Source organism: Siniperca chuatsi, linkage group LG22 (genome assembly GCF_020085105.1).
Source record: "Siniperca chuatsi isolate FFG_IHB_CAS linkage group LG22, ASM2008510v1, whole genome shotgun sequence".
NCBI lineage: Eukaryota > Metazoa > Chordata > Actinopteri > Centrarchiformes > Sinipercidae > Siniperca > Siniperca chuatsi.
This window is the reverse complement of record NC_058063.1, coordinates 19,915,718-19,937,885: the sequence shown is the minus strand read 5'-3', so window position 1 is coordinate 19,937,885 and position 22,168 is coordinate 19,915,718. Positions and strand designations below refer to the sequence as shown.

Sequence of the window (22,168 nt, the reverse complement as noted above, 5' to 3'; positions counted from 1 at the left end):
GACCAAAAACACGGGTCATGGGCGTATGTCTGATGATTACCAGATTACTGCAGCAGAGTGTGCGCTCAGTGGAGCGGCTTCCAAGGCGGATCAGTCAGATTTAGTTTCAGAGTTGGAAAAGTTTAAGAAGATGGGCTGTCAGTAGCGTCATGGCTCCTCAGACCTCGGAGGCACTGACCCCCCTTCGAGATATTTGAGATCTAACATCGCTCAGATGGAAAAAGAACATTGTGTGTCACGTTTCATATGCAACATCCAGGCTTGATGATAGTATTTGTCGCGGATCAAACCAGCCTCCCTCTTTTCTTGTTTTTTTAATTCTTCCTTAAGGCAGTTACATTTGAAAAGCTGTCAAGTCACTTCCATATAATATGGTTTTTGTGTTTATGTTTTCCATTGGTGACGTGTTTTATATAAATTTGTGCCCCTTCAAAAACTGTGGTTGCACTGTGTCTCTCCTCTACCATTAATTCTCATCAAAACTATTCCAGTTCATCACCAAAGAACAGTCAAGTTTGGTTATAATCCCACTCTGAAAATGTTGTAGTTTGCCTCTAGTTCCATAAATCCTTCCTGGCTGCTTTAGAACCAGAGAACCTAACTGAAATGGCTTCATGCCAGGTGACTTTGTGGCATTTTTGGGGCTTTATGAAACACATATTTATGGCCCTATAATGACACTGTGACCAGAAACAAGATGTCAAAATAGCTTACTCAATCATTATTATTTTTCTTGTTCTGCTAATTTCAGCCGCAGACTGATGTAAGCTGCTGTTCACCTCCAGAATCTGAATGCTGCACATATTTGCTGCCCAGAATATCATCCAAATGTGCCCATGCACTTCTGGATGACATGGGTGTATTGCTCAACCATTAGGCTTGCAAGCCAGACTTTAGCACATTGGATACTTCAGAATTAACAGTCCCTAAATGTAACACAAAAACAGACGTCTCTGGTTGGGTATATGGGTTATGTCAGTCTATCTATTACTCATTTGGCCATTTGCAAGTCAAAAGACTTCTAGATGTCTAGTTTATATCTGGGCTATATTTGGTTAAAAAGTTCAAGATTTTAAAAGTTGCTTTAAGCAATATTTTTATACTAACTATGAATCAAATGATATACGTGTAATATGAAAGTTGTTACTGCATGTCTGCTGGGTGTGTAAATAAGCAACTGTTTGCAAACAAGTTCATCACATCAACTTAAAAGAAGATGTTATCTCAGTGTTTACAGCTTGTTTCTACTCTCCCAAGTGGCCAAAAATCAGTTAATGCAGGTTTAGCCACACAAGTGTGGGATTAAAAGCCTGATGCCATAGATAGAGACAAGACGTGATTATCATTCAAATGGGGGTTCAGACAATCTGTCCTCGATGGTATTTATGGTGTTGTACAGACCAAAATGACAAGACATTATTTGAAGAATAGAACAAAAGTGTGAGGAATCGTGCATCTCCAATCGCTGCGTAAAGTGGACGGGATTATCGGATTTTCGGCTTTGGAAAGTTACAAAAATTGTCAGATTTAGACCCCTCCCCAATTCGGACATTGAAAAGTAGTGGGAGGAGAAGCTTTCAGACACTTCTAGAGGATTTGATAAGCACTTTGTTTAAAGGGGAACTCCACCGATTTTACACCAATGTGAAAAAAATTTGTATAAAGCCTTTTTGTGGCTCCAGAGGGAGCTGTGTGACGTGTGAAATCTTTGTGGAGTTAGGAAGAAGTGAGTTTACCAGACCTCTGTAGCCCGCTCCTCATCTCTGCTTGAGGCTAGCAGCTATATTAGCCACTATTAGTGTAACACACGAATTTCCAACTGAACTGTTGACGGTCAGTTGGACCTGCGTCACATTTGAAATATAGTCTTATTGCTTTTGAAACAATGACTTTATATAACCTACACCTAAGATGTTTAGATGTCTTTTAAACTGAAAATCACCAAGTGCTTACCAGAAAACAAACAAACAAAAAAACCCTCCGCTCAAAGCTATCAGTTTTGGGGAAGCTTCGGGAAGTGTCATCGGTGAATATTCTCTCAGTCAAATTAATCAGAAATAAGGATATGTTTTAAAGTAAACTGCTGCTCAGTAGATCTTTAAAGTGGTAATCCTTCCATGATTCAATGGTGGCTATCGTTGCTAATGCTACAACCCAGTTCTTCTTTAGGTTATTCCAAACTAAATCTGGTAAACAGAAATCTGGTATGCATCATTTCCTGCACGTCAGAAGAATTTTCAAAGAAAAGAGCTGTCGGGCAGAACGAGTGTAGCACAGAAACTGGAAAAACTCTCAGGAACTGGATATAGATCGAGTCACTACTGTGTAATGTCAATCAGTGCTAGCAAAGAAGACATTTATTTATGTGAAAATGCCACAGATTTTTACTTGAGGTTTGGTGCTCTGCCTTGAAACCACAGTGGAGGGAATGACAAATACACACAAACAGCTCTGCTGAAACATCTATCCCAGTCTTTCCACATTCTTCACATTGACCAATTTATTTTGGAGATACAGAATCGGGTCAAAGAAAATCAGGGCAGGTTTTGGGCAGAATGGCCGGGTGGTTCAGGAAATTCTCCTCAAAGCATCCAACTTCCCTGCTGAAGCAAAACACTGAAGCACATGTGTCTCAATTCAGGTATTGGATCCTCCGAAGTCCACATTTCTAGACCAAAAATGTCATAACAGGTCAACAAGGCCTGTAAGTCTCCTTCAGTTGTGGTTTAGAAATGCAGCCTTTTTTTGTCCCAATCCACAGGATACAGTCTTTGTATCTTTGCAGCAGTTAGTATCTCATAATCTAGAGGTGTCCAGTCATGAACCATGGAGGGCCAACATTGTGCAGGTTTTTATTCAAACCAACTGGCTGGATTGCAAGGGTGCAGACTGTGGACCCTCCATGGCACATAATTGGCCAGCTCTGCCGTAATCCCTTGTGCACCAGTTAGTTGTTTAATGTGGAACGTTCAGGCAGTCCTTGAGTGGTCGTAGTAATTATGACGGGAGCAAAGGAGGAAGTCAGGTGACGTTGTTAAAGAGCAACAAGGTCAGCGCCAGGAGGAGGTCGGGGTAGATTTTACTTTAAGATGGGAAATAGCTGTTTGTTTGCAGACCGTATACGTTGTTATGTTTTGTTAAAGCGTGACCGCAGTCATTTCCTAACCTTAACCATGTGGTTGTTAAGGTTAGGACAAACGGTCACCTAACCTTAACAAAATAGTAATTTTAACCCAAACCATGATTTTTCCCTAAACTTACGTAAGTCGTTTTTGTGCCCAAACCTAACCAAACCTTAACCATAGCATTGTCCCATCATTAAACATTTACTTTTCAACAGTGATTTGATTTTTGTAACAGTTTTGGCGGGCACAGAGAAATGATGTCGTCCTGCCAATAGGGGCTTCAGATCATAAAACTCTTGTTTGTGTCGTTCTAAAGGGAATGGACTAACGATGTGTTTTGTCGTTTAATTTGTCAATCAAAACACCAAATGAGGGAATATTTTTAGGAAGAAAGGCGTTCATCCCTCCAGTAGAGTTCCACACGCTTGGAGAATCTATGACAAAGAGCAATGAAGCTGTTCTGGAGGCTTGTGGTGGCCCAACACCTTTCTAAGACACTTTATGTCAGTTTTCCTTCAATTGTACTTTGAACACTGTTTAGCAGTTGTCCATCATGTGAGATCAAGTGAGGTGTCACAGCTCATACTGTAGACTTGGAACCTGGAACTTAACCACACATTATCACTGCTATTTACACTTTTTGGCTGTTTTGACAGCAACTTCCTGGAGATAAATTGACTTTATAAGTCAACAAAAAGCTCCCGAACGCTCCATCAGTTTTGGTCTCTATGAGTCTGGACTGTCCAGAGCCTCTTCCAGCTTCAGGGTTGCAGCTTTGACCTCTGACCTCTGACTGCTGTGGAAGGGATTTCCCCACAAAAAGCATTTATGAAGCAGCTCAGAGCTGTTATGTAAATCCAGTCGCTCTGCTCACAGAGTTCTTGGCAGTGCCAGTCTGGTTTGGTTAGCCTGGCTTTCCCTACAGGGCGTAATGATAGGCTGCAAACCACACTGACACCCTGACCAGACCACTGCATGTGTGTGTTTATGTGTGTGTTCGATCTCTTGAGTGTACACTAAATAGCTGTCGCAGTCTGGAATGCTCCACCGACGGCCTTAATCTGTCTGAATCAGGAGTTGTGGACTTGAGTGAACACACCTTGACACACACTCTAGTGGACACACACACACAATTTGTGGCGCCCCTGTCATCAATGCTTGGCACCGACTGCACACAGAGGGCACATTAACACACCCCAGACACTTCTCGCCTCAGACACACAGCGCCATGCATGCGTGTGTGTCATGTCCTAGTTAAACTCCACGTGCTGCCCTTTTCCATGCCATGCTGCCACTTTGGAAAAATTAGGAATTCCATAGTTTTCCCCTCTGGGTGTGCGTGTGTTTATATGTGAGTGTGTCTATGAGTCTGTGGGAAGTAGGCGAAAGGGGATTCCACACCAACCCAGTGCCATAAGAGCACTTTTGTTCTACATTTATGCCTACACACACACACACTAAAACACACACACACACACACACACACACTAAAAGGAAAAAGTAGTACATGCGTCATGAGTGTGTTTTAAGCTCGAGTGTTCCTCGGAGGGTTGAAGGTTGCAGGGCGGGGACGGGACGGGTCGAACTGAAATGTGTGTTTGTGTGTGTGTGTGTCTGTGAAGGGGCAGGCTGGTAGTTTGATCTATCCCCTCGGTATTCCCCATCTTTGTAGTCGTTGTTTCCTAGTTGCCTCAGGCAACACACACACACACACACACACACACACACACACACACACACACACACACACACACACACACACTCACAGACAGACAGTTTTTATTTCTGTGAGAAAATACTCAAAAATTAATGTTTAAATAGACCGCTCGACGTTGCCAATGTGAACAGACTTTTAGTAAATTTGATGGATGAGGCTGCTTCATACTTAGGGTTATAAAAGTCTTGATAAAAACACATAACAGGGTTTCATTCAAAGATGTTTTAATATCCCCTCAAAAATCATATCATATAAATCAAAATGACTCGACTCCAAACCACGAAAAGCCATCAGTCAACATTTCAAAAACAAAGATATTTTATCCTCCAAAACAGAACGACATTGTAAGCGCCGGCTTCAGGATGACTCATAGCTGTAATAGTAAGACTTTACGGCCTTTACTTTCATGCCAGCAGTCATTTTGTAATAGAGGGATTTCTTTCTTTTTTTTTCAAATAGTGTATGTTTCATTTTGGAATGAAACCCTAAATGTGTAATGAGAATAAGTATTACGAAATGTGTTGAAAAGCTACTTAAAATGTGTTTCATCCTGTTATTTTAGTATGTGGTTACATTTTGTCAGCGTTGTGTGTCTACATTGATTGAGTGTACAGTGTATGATGAAATTGAATTTCTGTCTGACCTGCCTTTCACTGTTAACGCGGACACTAGATGTTACAATGGGTAAGTTTGTGAGCAACTTTGTTTAATCATATACGAAAGTGTTTTAATTACAGATTTCAGATCACTGCTGTACACTCAGTGAGAGGTCACATAATGCAGCAGTGCATACAGTAATGTGTGTAGAGTTTCATACTGGTATCATTTAGATAAGGTTCCTACTGACATGGATGCTTAGTGTCTAGATTTGTGTGTTAAACATGTCATGATTGGGTGTCTCATATCCCCTCTTTAATCAGAATTGTTTTTTATTTTTTCATAAAAACTGTCTTTTTATTTGCATCATTGCAAGAAATCTAAATAAGTTATTAAACATTGTGTTTAGATGATGAGGGTATTGTCAGCTCTCTCCTACAACAAAGTACCTCAGCATAGACTGTGCATTTATCGACTGCATTAGTCATGATGTCACATCTGGGCTAGCTTCTGTAACTCAATGCAATCTCTCATTCAGCATTTCTTTCATTGGTCTTTCTGAAAAAACGAAGCCTGTTCCTGGGGCTTACTTTCCATATTTCTAAGACAAATCGACATCCACTACAGTACTAGTAGCTATTAGTACCTTTGTGATTTTAATTAAGTAAACAATAATTACAAACAACAAACCAAGGCACACCTAATCATTTTGCTTTTAAATGGTATAAAGTTTGTTTGAAATTAATAAACGCAGACTATAAAAAGCGTTTATTATTGCAGTAAATTTACCACACTAACTGTTACTCTGTCTAAAAACTTTAAGAGGCATTAAAATTATTAAATAAAAGGCTCATAATGACTCATAATTGTTTAGGACACAAGGTTTAGGACTTTGGACTTGTTGGTCTTGACTTGGCACTTGACTTGTCTTCATATCCAAGACTTGAGCCTTAATATTAATGTGACTTGCAAAACAATGACTTTGTCCCAGCTCTGCCTAACTCTTTGAATCACATACAGTATATTCCCAATCCTAAGGAGGGCAAACGCCAAAGCCACAGTCCCCAGACAAGTTTAAGTTCACTTTAGAGTTGTGGTCCCTGTAGAGAAGTTCTGCTTCTAGTCATTGATGTTGACCTCACACATCATGCATCCAGATGCAAAACACGTGCAAGAATCTGACAACATAAACAAAATAGCTTCATTTGAACACAGTTGATAGATAAATTTGTTAAATAAATTCAATCCAGGCATGAACCGTCCTGATCGTCTGTTTTTATCCGATCTGCCCCAGTATAATAAGGTTGTAACAAGTGGAAAAGACAATAGATGTGGCAAATATTTTCTGTGGAGAAGTGAAGGAAAAGAGCTCGGAGCAAAACAGTAGAGGGATTCTTTTCATTCATACATAAACATACATTTCGCGACTGTTTTTGTTTTTTTGCCATAACATGTTTCTTCTGATGTCCATGTTGGTTTTGTCCACTTTGTGCCCGTTCCCATCTTAATGTTTTGCCCGTTTCCATTGCCTCAGAACGCCCATATACCATGACCTTAATGCCACAGAGCCACCAGAGGCAATTTTTACTTGTGTTGACGTGAGTTGGCTAACTCCATGTTGCTATGCGATCATTGGAAAAATCATGAAAAGCGGGTTATTTCTGAGCCCGGCGGTGCGCTACTCTACCAAGGCAAACAGCACTCACTACAGGGCCTTTAAAGTGGTTTAAAGGTCAAAGGTCATTACAGGAGTTAAGATGTTAAGCAAAATCATAACCATCAATGATGTAGCCACAGAAGTTTTGGTGAGAGAGGAGATGAACTCAGTTTGTATGAAAATAAAGAAGATGTGGAGTTTAATCCAATGCAAACATTTCAAGGAGAACAAGAATTTGAATTGTGCAACATAGAATACACATGGATACATGAATATTCGAGAAAAACACTAAATAAAATTTCTGTCACAAGTGATGCTCCCTGAATTTTGGAATTCAAAGTGACGGACTTATAAAAACTGTAAACACAACAAACCTAAATGTTTAATAAGTATAAACTCTACTTGTTTTCATCTAAATCTTTTAATGCTTTTATCTGAACCACAGTATGTAGATCCGCTTAGATTCAGCACATCCAGTCCATTGTTAACCTGTCGACCTCTGACCTCTGGATATGTGACCAACAGGAAGAGGAGTTCATGGACTGGTGGAGTAAGTTCTACGCCTCGACAGGAGAGAAAAACAAGTACGGGACGTACCTGGAGAGAGGCTTCGACACGCTGGAGGTAAGATGGGCTGAAATAAAAGCTCTATTAAAAATGTTCCGTCCATATAAAAAGCAATGTACAATGTGAGTGTACTGTTTTTTATGTATTTATATGTGCTGAAATGTATTTTATTTGCATTCACAAGATTAGGCAATTAGAATAAAAAATAATCAAGTATATTGCGAAAATCTGTGTTTTCAGGCAAGTATCAGGTAAAACACCAAACATTTGCTGGTTATACAGCTTCAAAAGATAACCTTTTTGTTTTGTTCAATAGACGCATTTCATATTTACTGACAATGAAACCAGTAAAATTAAGTTTTAGAGGTAAATTTGTATGTCGCACTCATCCTCGCATTTTACTACATGCTGACAGACATTTGTCGGCCCTAGCCGGCTAACATGGCAGCTAATAGCAGTGATAACGCTAACCCGGACTACACAAAGTTAGTGCTTGCAGCTAGTGTGATATGAACTGTGTGTCCCAGACCATCGATTGGCAACATGGGTTAGAGCACAAAAGCCAACTATCCACTAACTCATTAAAATCCAGATCGCTACATGCTAACCGCTAATTATGCACTCTGAGGTAACAGGGAGGTTCCTTCTTGGGATATTGAACATTTCCCACTCATTACGTTTGTGATTTATGGCACAAAAACAACTCTTCGTGTTGAGTCATTCTGGTTTTTATGTATTTTGTTCATTTACACTGATCTGTTTTCTACCCCTCGCACAGGTGAGAAACCAGTCTACATTCTTATGAAATAAGTTCTTCCACCTCTTGTTTTGACAAAGCAAGCCGTCATTATTTTTGACATTATTCATTGGAAAAATTTGTAAATGAATCAGTAGTAAAAATCAATTTTAGTTGCTCTAATACTTTTGGTGTATCTGTATGTCTGTGTTTGTCCAGTTCACACACACTGCATTGTGTGTATGCATGAGTGTGTAAATGTAAATCTGGGTAAATACATACTTGTGCGTTTCTGTTGGTGAGAAAATGTCTTGAAAGAAGATAAAGACGATAAAGAAAACAGAAAGGGGGGGAAAAAGAAAGCTATAAAGAAAGATGGAGAGCAATGGAGGAAAACATGAAGAAGATGGAGACAGTGCAGCCTTTTGTTCCATTTTCTTAAAATGTTTTGCTCATTGCCCAAAACTTCACCATTTAAATCACATTTTTGCTGTCCTGCCAGTTCCCTCCGTCAGTCGGTCCCTCCATCTTTCCCCTCCTCCCCCTCTCTTCTCATGCCCTGTACTCGCAGCCCGGCGCCGTGACATTCCAGCCGTTTGCCGAGCGACTCCGATGACTCATCCGTGTTGAATTCGCTTCGGGAACGCCGCAGTGGGACGGATTCAGAGAAAAGGCCTCTTTCCGATGTTGGCGAGTCCGAAACAAGGGATCACATCAGCCGTCGTCAACGTCTGTCTTTAGTCTCGTTCTTTCAGAGTCTGCCACAGTTCACCCACCGTCCCAGGAGCCCTCCGCCATCACCCACGCTCTGTTCAACCCTTATCCCGATTCTCTCGGCCCAAACGCCGACCTTTTCTTCCACCGGGACTCAAAGCACACGTCACTCTTCTTGTCTGATGCCCAAACAAATGACTAATCATGTCAGAATTTGGCCTTTTTTTTATTACTCTTAAATTAGACCTCTAACCTCTCCCTTGAAAGCCATTTCACATCAGTGCAGCAGCTTTAACTATGTCCTTTCTATTTCTTTTATGTCCTTTCTCTTCCTTCATAGAGCTTTTGGTTCATTTTGCAGCTGTAATATTACTTTTCTGCATGTATCCTTACATATATGTAATACAAAGGCTGAATAAGAGTTTCAAAGTAATATTTTGATGATTTAATTGACGCTTTTTTTGAAGATTATTAAATTATCTGCTCAATTTTGGAAGCATCAGTAAAATAAATAGCTAACATAAAGATCAATCTGTTGCAAAAGTATTTGAAAAATATCCTCTAACTACCAGAAATGTTCCAGAAAGGCCATGCAACATACGTGCTCCTGTGTGGAAGTACATTTCTTTGTCTTGTTCTTCAGATGAACACATTAAAATATGGCTAAAACTAAATGGCACAATAGAGAACAATAACAGCTTGCCCAACAGTCATTGACTCTTGAAAGGCTCTTTCCATTTAGCCATCTAGTGGGTGTATTTTTTCATTCAGGAAGCTTATTATATGGTTTCACCCCTGCAGATGGAAACACATCTAAGTCGTCTTTGAGTTTTTGCGACATTTCAAAACTTTGCTCAAAATTCACTTGACAGTTGGATGGAAACTAGTGAAATGACCAATGAGCCACTGGTTCCATCGGCGCTTTGCCTCAGTCTCACCCTCTCCTCACGCCTCCCCTCCCACCTACTCTGTGCCAACGCCTCCTTTTTATTTATTCCCTCCCTCCTCTTCTCTCCTCTAGTCTCCTGTTCCTTTCTTTCCTTTGACAACCCCTTTAGTCAGATCTGCTACTGTCACAGGGAAATGAGCCACTGTTTCCAACCTTTCCAACCTCCTTTACCTTCCTCTCACCCGGTGCTGCCACCTCCTTTCTCTTTGGCCTCTTACCTCCTCTGTTCCCTCTGCCCTTCGATAGTCTTTGGGCTGCTACTGTCAGCTGAGACACAGTTTCCAGCCTTGCTTTGACCCGAGGTAAACTCCCTCTCTTAATATCCTCACCTTTCCTCTCAGCCTCGGCTCTGCTGTCCCCTCCTTTTCTGTCACCTTTTGTATTTCTGTTTCCATCTCGTCCTGCCGCTGCAGAGGCATTGCAGTTGCATCAGCAATTTAGAACTCTCGTCTGGTGCCCTCATGGAGGTCCACTAGAAAGGGAGCTGTGGAAATGGCTAAATATATAACCAGTTAAGCAAATGAGAGATCCCTGGAAAAGCTCAAGGATTCATCCAGCACATATGATGACTTATGACTTAGCAACTTATTTCAGTAACAATTTAAGTGAAAGCAAATTGTCAGATAAGGTAGATTTGTTTTATAAGTTATTGTAAAACAATTAACTCTTTCAACTAGATCTTTTAAGAATAATTTCCGCTAAATCATCTCTGAGTAAGTACATTATATGCAGAGTAACTCCATTTTACAATCGATTCTGGTCAAACTGAATAGTCCTCATTACAACGGAAGCTCTTTGTCTTTTTTCTGGAGAAGAAATAAGTAATTTTCTCCTTTGGACCAAAAAATCTGTAACATTGCAGTGAACTCTGCACCCCAAAGTGCAAGAAAATGTCATGTTTACTATAAAAACAGAAATCATCTCTTGGTCAGACAAAAACAAGACAACTTTCTAAAGTATCTGACTCCTGTTTGCAGTGTACCCATGGATGTACAGACAGCTATCACTGGATTACTCTGATACTGAAGAAAACTTAAAAATCTGATAATTCTCAGGCAAGTTCTGAAGTAATTAGGAGTGCCTTTTTTTCTAGGAATTCTAAGTGGATTTATTGAGGTTTATTCGCGATGTATCGGAGATAATACATCCTCTGAAAGTGTTAGTCGCACTGAATCTTAAAATATGTGTATCATGTCTGTGTGTTCAAGGAGTGTGATTTTTTGAAGTTTGCTACTATAGACTGGGAGTTGGTTAATGCTAGTTGCTGCCAGATACATTCGCTAGACAGTGACTGTTAGCTAAACACTACAATGAGGCTAGCTCTTTTATTATCTAAACATAAAACTGATCAGATGTATCACTAATATAATCAGATTAAACCAAGGGTTCAGTAAACTACTGTTTACTGAATTGAGTTGCACATTTATAAATAAGAGCTGTGGACCTTCAATATGGCTGCCAAAAGCTGCATCACATCACCTGAAAACCCAATTTTATTTTCCTTTTCCTGTTTTCTTGCCTCAACCTGCTCAATTTCACTGCATCCCTTCCTTTTTTCTCTCCACCTTCTTTGTACTGTCCTTTTCAATCTCCTGTCTCTGCCTTCAGCAAAGTCAGGATCTCTCTGTCCTTGGTTCACCCCTCTCCTTCCACACTCTCACCCCTTCCTCACCTCTCTTCTTCTTTTCTGCAGTCAGTCTCCTTCCTCTCCTCCTTCTTCTTCTGACAGTAGAATTGGTTACTTTTGCTTCTGTCACAAAGACTCTGCTGTTTCCATCGTTGTTATGACTTCGTTCACCTCTCGCCTTCCCTTTTCACCTCCTCCCTCCTTTCATTTTCTCCCCTGGTACTGGGTTTGGTGCAGGAGGATTGGGATTTGTTGTATTCCAGTGAGACAGTGTTTCCAGTGTTTTCCAGTCTTTTATTTGCATGATCCCAGCTTTCTTCAAGGCGTTCACACCTCTAACCTCCTCAACTTCAGCTTCACCTTTACACAAACGGTATTTTAAAAAGTTAGCACTTCTTTTGTTTTTTGGTATCTCCCTCACTATTCCCATTTAAAGAATCATGGAGTTTGCGAAAATATGCATATGGACTTGCAGATCTGAGGGAGGATTTAGAATTTTTTATTTTCCCTCTGTAAAGATGCATTAATTTATTTCACTCCAGAATTGGTGAAACTATCACAGTTTGACACACAACACCCACACCTATTGTTTTCTATGAAAGCCCGCAAGGAGTTAGTGCAGGAGACATGTCAAAACTGAGACAAGAAATAAACCTTGAAAATTGCTATTCTCACAGTTTGGTTTTTGTACAGATTTGCTTCTTGGGCAGCAAGGTTGGCGGTCTTTGTGCTAAGCTAAGTTAGCCAGCTACTGGTGGTGGCTTCATATTTACCGTACAAACATGAGAGTCTCTGCAAGAAAGTGAATAAGCGTATTTCCCAAAATGTGGAACTCTTCCTTTAAATGGGATTGTGATTTATTGGATAGATAGATTTATACTTAAAGAGGATGTTAAGTCAGTTTTCTATGAAGGGTGTAGTTCAATGGTTTTTCAACACTCTTCTGTCTAATAATCAACATGGTCTAATTATTAATTGCATCAACACTGCAACCCATAGTGCTTTGTCTAAACCTTCTCCCCTCTCTCTTCATCTCCCCTCTCCCTCGGTACTGGGTTTGGTGTTCAAGTAGTGAAATGAACCGCTGTTTCCAGACCTCTCTTTCGTTTACATCATCCCCCTTCATCACTCTCTCTTTGTCCTGTTCCTCCCCCCATTCCTCCCCCTGCTTTTCCAACACTTTCACCCCTTCTCCACCCAAATCTTAGAACATATACCCTTCATTCCTCTCATCTTCCTCCTCCCTCTTTCTCCTCATCTCCCGCATCTCTCTTTCCTAACTAACTTCTTTGTTCCCTTTGGTTTTACGTACATTTTTGGTTTAAACATTACGTTAATTACAGAAGAAGTTACGGTAGATGGAAGATGGAACTTCTTTCATCAAGGCCAGTATCGCTGGTATGTACGTGACATACAAAAACCACAAATTGTACATCATATCAAGAAATGAAAGCTCTATACTGCTGAATTATGTGTCATCAAATAATAAGATTGCTGCTACACCTGTTGGCTAATCTTGGGGGGATAAAAAGAATACTACTTTTCCCCCTTCCCTTGATAGTACTGTAGCTGTGTTACTTCTAGCACTTCTAGTTTTGTTAGTCTAATGCTGAAGTGAACCACTGTTTCCAGCTCGCTCTCTGAGAGTTCGTCTTTTCAGCAACTGGCTGCAGAACTGTCATTCTTCCCTGATAGGAAAAGAATGAGGGACTGTGTGTGTGTGTGTGTGTGTGTGTGTGTGTGTGTGTGTGATGTAAACAAACATCACTAATGAAAACAAATTAATCTTTTTGTGCTTTTGACACATAGACGTCCCTGCCCAGATACAGTATGTACACATCTACACACACACACACACACACACACACTGCCAGCACCCCTGCAGCGTGACTGTATAATATAGTGTTGAGTAGCTTTTGACTCAAGCTTAAATCCAGTGCCAGTGGAATTACACTGGCCAATACTCAGCTATGATGCCATATAGAATAATGTGTGTGTGTGTGTGTTCTGTTGGCAACCTGATGAAGATACCACTGTGTGTGTGTGTGTGTGTGTGTGTTTCTGTTTAAAGATTAAACTCTTCTGAACACTGTGTTGTTGTAAAAATGAATTATTCGCAAGAACACAGAAACAAGTTCCTACATGCCTGTCGTATACTCTCAAATAATCATGTTGTCATTCTTTCCTTTTATCTCTCATTTTCTCTCATCTTTACTTCACTTGCTTATTGACTCTTTTCATCCCTCCCTCTTTGTCTAATCCTTTTTTCTCATCTCTCCTCCCCAGTTCCTCTTTTTTGTCATGTATTTTCTTCTCTTTCTCTCTGTTTTCCTTTACTCCTCACTCCTTTTTTCTCTTCTTATATCTATTCCTCTGTCCTCGTCCCTTCTCATCTTTCTTTTTATTTCTCATTCGACCCTCGTTTCTCTTTCCTCGTTCCCCTTCTCCTTTTCCTCCCTCTCTATCTCCCTCTAACTTCTCATTCTTTCCTCTTTTTCGCTCTTTTCTTTTTCCTATCATCCCTCTCTCTCAATCTCTTCCTCTCACCTTTCTCTTAGTTTTATGCCATGTGTCACATGAACACTGCTCTCAAAACGTCTAAATACAATCGAATGAGATGTAATAAACTCCGCTCCTCTTCCTCAGGTGTATGACCGGGAGTTAGAGAAGGTCGAGGGTTTCGAAGGTCTCTCAGATTTCTGTCAGACTTTCAAGCTGTACAGAGGAAAGTCTCAGGATGAAGGAGAAGATCCTTCAGTGGTGGGAGAGTTCAAGGTAAAAATTGTGTTCTCCTCTGCTGTGTTCTTATGGTGCATACAAATATCACACTATGTATTGATTTACCTTTGTTCAGTTACATTCTGTCAGCTTTAAGAGTTAGCTTCATTTAGTTTTTTTTATATTCTGTTTGGTTCATTTTTTATTATGTTCCATTTTGTTCCCTACTGTTGTGTTCGTTTATGCTATGTTGTTCTGCGTTATGCCCTATTTTATTTTGTTTTAGTAATTTATATTACGTTGCATTCTATTGTGTTGCTTTCTGTTATGCTGCATGACTTTATAAGTTGTTGCATGTTCTATCCCGTCCTCTACATCATGTCATGCCACTTCATGTATGTATAGCAGTGCAAAGTGCTAAAGGGCTGAGTGAAGGTGGAATATAGGTCAGAGGGTGTGGTGATTAATAAATGCACTCTCAGCCAGTTGCATTGCTGGTCTCGTAGCCCTGAAACAGCTGAACCAGTCACAGTGAAGCATGACAACAATGACTCATCAAATGAAGAAACAACTTCTCCAAGAAATCATATTGTTGTCTGGATGGTGCAGAGCAGCACAACATGCACACACAATGCTTCTGCAACCAAAGCCAGATGGTGTGGGTTTTTTTTTAGTTAATTAGTACATTGAATGTATGTATCATATGATCACATGATGCTTTTCAGTTATGGCTCTCCCGTAAATGGTCACATCATATGGTAATTGATGTGACACAACAGCGACACAACACAAAATAATCTGGGTGCATGCAGGTAAACAATCCGTGTGCAAAAGAAACAGAACACACTGGCCAAAATCCGATCTCAGAACCCATCGACTATTGTCTGATGATGATTTAGCTTTTTATCAATCTCGGACCCCTAGAGATTAGCTTTTTATTGGCTTTTTAAAAAATGTATCTGCATTCAAATCGGCGTCAGCCGATAGCCAATGGGTTCCGAGATTGCTAATCAGACTGTAAACAATGACCGGTGCACGGAAGAGGAAGTCTTGGCCTGGATATCCGGATAACAGATGGCTACACCGCTGGCTACACCGGATACCCCGAAACATTGGCCGTCGCTGCCGGGTTCTGAGGGGTCTATTCTCAGCTCAACTTCGAAACCCAATTTTGACCAAAATACGAACAACTCGTTTTGCGTTGCCTCATTTGAATGAATCTGCCACCTGTTTTCGCCTGTCCTCTCACCTGTGCACTGTGCACAGCAAAATACCACACAGACAGGCAAAGCAAATATCAAAGTCAGGAAAATACCAACATGTCAGAATGCTGCTTGCTCTGGTCATGTGCACATCACGCCACATCGCGTCACAAAAATGTGACAAAAAAGTCACTCCACAAAATGTCCCATCTCGTCATGCCACATCGTGTCACGTCGCGTCACACTTACACACAAAAACATGATGTCATTTTGCAAAAATCTCACATCGTGTCATGCCAAAATGTCCTGCTCAACTCACATTCCCTTTTCATTTCAACTGAATTCAAATGTTTTATTTCCCCTCTGTCTTGTCTATTTTGACCCCACAAACCCCCTCACCCTCATTAACCAGGGTATGTTTAAGATCTACCCGCTGCCGGATGACCCCTCCACTCCTCCTCCGCCCAGACAGTTCAAAAAGCTTCCTCCCAATGGCCTCGAGGAGTGTTTAGTCCGAGTCTACATCATCCAGGCTCAAGGATTGCAGCCCAAAGACGCCAATGGAAAGGTACAAAGAGAGAGGAGAAAGCGAGAGGGAGATCTGTTATTTTCATTATACAATTTAATGGACTACAATCCTGGATGCTAAAATGAAAAGACATGGATGGATAAATGGATGGATGGATGGATATTATACACTTAATTTGTATTAACGTTTTGAGGTACTCAGTGGTACTGAGATAAAAGAAATGGCCAGGAAAGACAATAACATTAATTGAAGAATGGAATAATGAACTGAAATGAAACAAGTGCAACCAACAGAAGGGGATGGGAGAACAAATTTGGTAATGGAAAGCTTGTCTCCTGCTTTGTTTTTTCAGTGTGACCCCTATGTGAAGATCACTTTGGGGAAAAAGACCATCAACGACCATGAAAACTACATCCCCTGTACACTGGACCCTGTCTTTGGAAAGTACGTAACGTCCCTTTGAGCTCTCTATCTGTGTGTGGCTGAAACCAAATGTTCGGACTTCCTCAACTTGCAGACTCGCAGGCTATAGAGACATGTTCCCGGGAAGTCTGCGAGTGCTGAGGGCTGTCCAAATCCACTGTTCATCAAATCTGCAGACCTCCAGAGAGTCCAGTCCGTCTCAGATCGCATTTTATCCCCAGCGCCCTTGCAGACGTGATGTGATGACCATGAACACATCACGTAACATATAAAGTCCACATGGGCTCAGTCTGCAGTTTTGGATGGTGGACATTTGGATTCAGCCTTTCTGTCTGACTTTTTTTTTTCTTGTTTTTCCTCATAAAATGATAACATTAGCTTCAGCTCCAACTCCAACTCCAACTCAAGGTGTTGTGTTTGTGCTTTGTACATCTTGTATTTCTCTAAAGCTGATGAGTTAAAGTATTTCTTTACAACTGTAACTTCTTACACTTCATCGAAATCCTTTACAGAACACAACACAAACTCTCCATTTGGTAACTTTTTGGGAAATTCACTTTGTAACTGATGAACCCCCAAAAATGAGCTGTGGGTCCAAACTAACCCCTTGTTTGTGGTAATTTGGTGAAATAAATTAATAATTTATTTTTAGGAATATGCACCATCTACATTTTGACACAGGGTCCTGGGTTTGGGTGCACTTTTGAATATGTGAGGAGGTCATGTTCAAGCTAAAACCAGGTGTTAAGTTGCTCTTTAAAGCCCTGATAATTTCAGTCAATAGTCTGCTTTAGTGGTGCATATCTCCAGCCCCTGAAAGTCTGGAGTCCAAAGAGAAAAACACCTGTGACCTTGCAGCTTTTTGGGGTTCTCCCTCCTCTGGGGTCTGACTTTGAAAACTGAAATTGGGGCTGCTCCACTGCAGAAAACCCAAGGCTATTCTCATCCTCATTCAGCATGTTAAATGATGGGTGGATTTGCTCTTTCCAGCCCAAGCACATTACTCAGATTGAAACTAAGGCAATCTTTTCCATGAAGACATCACATTGTACAGTGAAACTAAAGAGCATGTTTGACTACATAAATTCAACAAGTTGACAGATTTATCTTGCACTCTTCAATAAGTTAGTCGCTATCTGATCACTTTTCCTTCTCATTTTCCTCATTGTCTCTTCTGTCTTTCTCTCCCTTTGCCTTTTTCATTTTCACACCAGTAGGGGTCACTACACTCACACCAATCACAGCACCAGGACATAGAGAGGTACAGTGCACTTCAGAGCTCAGACTGCATGCTTTACTGCTTCACTGCTCTCAGTGGCTGAACAAGCAGCGCAGAGCAGATAGAGTCCTGCTGAAAACTCTTGACATGACATTTTTTGTACTTGTTGAGGTTCAATCTTCAGAGCTCAAATTCAAAGTTCTTTCACCTGCACATAAAGGTGAAGACTCTTATCTCTGCTTTTCATTATACAGTGCATTACAATATACTGTAGCTATAGAAAGGAATAGAACAGATTTCTTCTTATTCTCTTTCTTCAGGAGACAAGATTTCCTGTTACAACACATCACGCCACGTCGCAAACTGTTACATCACAAAATGTCGTGTCACAAGAAATGTAATGTCATGTTACATCATATCCTTAGCTCCTTAGTTATTGTCCTTGGTGACTTTAACAAGGGTAATCTCAGCCATGAACTCCCCAAATACCACCTTATTAAATGTCCGACCAGAGAGCAGAATATTCTGGATCACTGTTACAGACGGACATCTTCAGCACCTCACTGGAGACATGCCATGTGCCAGCCTGCTTCAAATCCTCCACCATTATCCCCGTCCCCAAAACAGGACTTAACGACTGCAGACCTGTCGCCCTGGCCTCTGTGGTAATGAAGACTTTTGAGCGCCTTGTGTTGTCCCACCTCAAGGTCATCACAGACCCACTCCTGGATCTCCTGCAGTTCGCCTACAGAGCCAACAGGTCTGTAGACGATGCAGTAAACATGGCCCTCCACTTCATCCTCCAGCACCTGGACTCCTCAGGAACCTATGCCAGGATCCTGTTTGTGGATTTCAGCTCTGCCTTCAACACCATCACCCCGGCTCTGCTACAGGACAAGCTCTCCCATCTGAGTGTGCCTGACTCCACCTGCAGGTGGATCACAGACTTACTGTCCGAGAGGAGGCAGAACGTCAGGCTGTGGAAACATGTCTCTGACTCCCCGACCATCAGCACCGATTCCCCCCAAAGACTGCGTTCTTTCCCCTCTGCTCTTCTCCCTGTACACCAACAGCTGCACCTCCGGTCACCAGTCCGTCAAGCTCCTGAAGTTTGCGGATGACACCGCCCTCATTGGGCTCATCTCTGATGGGGATGAGTCTGCCTACAGGTGGGAGATTGACCACCTGGTGACCTGGTGCAGCCAGAACAACCTGGAGCTCAACACTCTAAAGACAGTGGAGAGCCCAGCCCCATCCGCCCCATCACCCTGTGTGAGCTCCCTCACCAAGAAAGCCCAGCAGAGCATGTACTACCTGCGGCAGCTGAAGAAATTCAACCTGCCAAAGACAATGATGGTGCACTTCTACACCGCCATCATTGAGTCCATTCTCACCATCTGGTACGCTGCTCTCACTGCCAAGGACAAGGGCAGACTGCAGCGTGTCATTTGCTCCGCCTAGAAGGCTGCAGTCTACCTTCCCTCAAGGACCTGTACACCTCCAGGACCCTGAGGCGAGCAGGAAAGACTGTGGCTGACACCCCCCCCCACCCACATGATTTACATACAATCAGATGCCAGATGTGGTCACCGGAAGGTTTGGGACGCCCCTGCAAAGCCTCTAAAGCCTTAATCACAGCTCTGACTGTTTTCCCTCTGTTCTTGACTCTTTTTCTTTCAGGATGTTCGAGCTCACCTGTTCCCTCCCTGTGGAGAAGGACCTTCGTGTGATGCTGTATGACCATGACATGCTGACCAAAGACGAGAAGATCGGAGAGACGGTGATTGACCTGGAGAATCGCTTCCTGTCCAAATATGGAGCCATGTGTGGCCTGCCGCAGTCCTACTGTGTGTGAGTAGACACAACCGCCTGATGAGTTTTATAACTCCCGTTATTTATTTATTTTGTTTATTGTTCATTTTTTCCTAAGATTAAGACAGAAGAATGCTATTTTTTAATATTCTTTTAAATATTTAGAAATGTGTTATTTATTTAGTTTTGTGTCCATTTGTGTTCTTCCAGTGTTTTTTTTATGTGACTGAAATAAATGCAAAATAAATAAAAATCAAATTATCATGTCTGTAAAAATAAAAGAACATGGTTACCCTTTGCACAATAGGCAGATGCACTCACTCAGAATGTAAATAAACTGAAATATTTCTCTACTATAGAGTCAACCAGTTAAATCCAGCTTGCTGAGGACTATAGTCTCCATCTCTCCCCCTCTCTATCTCACGCGCTCTGTTTCTATGTCTTTCGCCCATTAGATCAGGGGTAAACCAGTGGCGAGATCAGTTGACACCCAGGCAGCTGCTGTACAGAGCGTGTGAGCGTCAAAACCTGCGAAAGCCTGTCTACCAAGACGACGTAGTCCACTTCAGAGGAGACCATTACACCGCTGCAGACCTCGGTGAGTGACGAATGCTCACAAATCAACAAAAATAAATTAATATATGGCGTAATAAATCAGCAAATCAAGATTTGAGAGTGCGCAGAGACAGATATGTAAGGGCACACCAAGTTTTGCTTGTATCACTCACCTGCAAAACACCCTTTTTTTGAACGTGACCTGTCAGAATACCTCCCAGCGTGCTCCACTGGCTTTCTCATTTGTCTGAAATACTGAAACTGTGAAAAAGAGATTAAGAGATATCGGTGTGTCCTGTTTCGAAGCATGCACTGGCGAAATTTACTTGTGGTGTGCCCAAAAGCAGGGGGGACAGGAAATTGTGTGGGTAGGGTTGTAAACATAAGTTGCGGGGGCTAGCATGACTAACATACTAACAACAGCAGTCCACATATTAGTTAATTACACAGGGTTTTATGAAACATTTTACTGTCAGTAACTCATGTCACTGTCCTTGCACTCACTACAGACAATCACCATCCCTTCTTCTCTGCTGCTTGTGTTATTTCGCCATGCAGTTATAAAACAAGAATATAAATAAACAATATTTCCTGAATGAGAGAACTGGCTTTGGTTTTAAAAACAAAAAAAAAGTGAAACATAAGATTCAGCCCCACTCCCCATGCATAGTGAAAAGCAAATACATCATAGTTCTTACGTTCTCAAGTAGGAAGGCACTTCTGTTCTTCTTTATTAACATTTTTTTGTCTTACAGTATATGTGTTCTTTTATTTTGTCTCTCTTTTCTTTATTTTTCTTAATTTTGATGGATGTCTCAAGTGTTCAATCGTGATTCTTACTCTGTTTAAAACTAGATAAAGTTTATCTAAATACAGCGCTGTTTCTGTTTCCGAATCTGTCTTGCACTCTCAGATATTGACTTGTAGATTGATTCATTGAAATGTTTTGTGCTTTCTGACTTGTTTTGTCTTTAACAGGAGGAGTGTGTGTGTGTGTGTGTGTGTGTGTGTGTGTGTGTGTGTTGTACCATTAAAGCCACTGTGAACTGAAAACAAAACTAGTGAGAGAGAGTCAGAGAGAGTGAGAGGCTGGAAAGCTTTAAACGCAGGGTAGTTCGATTAGGGCATCATTGGCACCACTGAAACACACACACACACTCTCTCTTCTCTCTCACACACACACACATACACACACATTCTCTCTCTCTCACACACACACACACACACACACACACACACACACACACACACACACGCGTGCCCTTCAGTCCATTGCTGATTGGCTCAGACTCCATCAGACCTTCTACCATTAAAAAAAAGTCAGTTTAATGAAAATACAAACTGCATAGATTTATATCATCCACATATTCGTGTGTGTGTGTATATAAGTGTGTAGTGGTGCTTACACGTTCAGTAAATTCACAGTAAATAAATCACTCTACACTGTACTCCCACTCCACCCATACCTCCCTCTCTCTCTTGTCTTTTTCTTTTCCTTTATTCGCCCTTTTCTTCCTTCTGTCCCTCCCATTGCTCGATTTTCTACCTTTTCTGTTTCGTTTTCTTTCTTTTCCACTCCACTCTCACCCTTTTTTCTCCTCTTTCTCTTCCTCGTTCCCCTCTTTCATTTCCCTCGTCCCATCCTACACATACCTCTTTTTCTCTCTCTCAACATTTTAACCCTGCTGCTCCTCTTCCTTTCCCACTTTTTCTTTCCCCCTGTGTCTTCATTTTTCTTCCATTGCATGCCTCTCTTCACGTGGGGGCATTGATTATTATTAGACGATATGAGGTCATGTTTATTGGGATTCACGTGATCGTATTGGTTTTGTTATCTACAGTAGATTTTGACCTACATTACATGGGAGGTAACTGGGCCCCTGGGCAGCTATTTGCCTGCTCTTTAAGCTGGGGCCTCAAGATTAGGTGATGATGCTGATGTCACCTTAGGCCCCTATGATTTCGGTTCATAATGTGCTTTCGTGGTGCATATTAGCAAATATATTTACAATTAATTAATC

The 22,168-nt window shown here is 41.3% G+C and overlaps 1 protein-coding gene across 11 annotated transcripts in view; it reads left to right on the top strand.

Moving 5' to 3' along the window:
* Positions 1-22,168, top strand: part of dysf (dysferlin, limb girdle muscular dystrophy 2B (autosomal recessive)) — a 108,336-nt gene that overhangs the window by 70,730 nt on the left and 15,438 nt on the right. For 7 of the 11 annotated variants that reach the window (XM_044182901.1, XM_044182899.1, XM_044182896.1 and 4 more), the window contains 6 exons: positions 7,622-7,720; positions 14,336-14,464; positions 16,022-16,177; positions 16,491-16,582; positions 19,461-19,631; positions 20,048-20,190. In XM_044182901.1, coding sequence (XP_044038836.1) covers positions 7,622-7,720; positions 14,336-14,464; positions 16,022-16,177; positions 16,491-16,582; positions 19,461-19,631; positions 20,048-20,190 — 790 coding nt within the window. Of the gene's footprint in view, positions 1-5,514; positions 5,527-7,621; positions 7,721-14,335; positions 14,465-16,021; positions 16,178-16,490; positions 16,583-19,460; positions 19,632-20,047; positions 20,191-22,168 lie in introns of all 11 variants that reach the window. The other 4 variants (XM_044182894.1, XM_044182890.1, XM_044182893.1 and 1 more) reach the window with 1 other exon arrangement.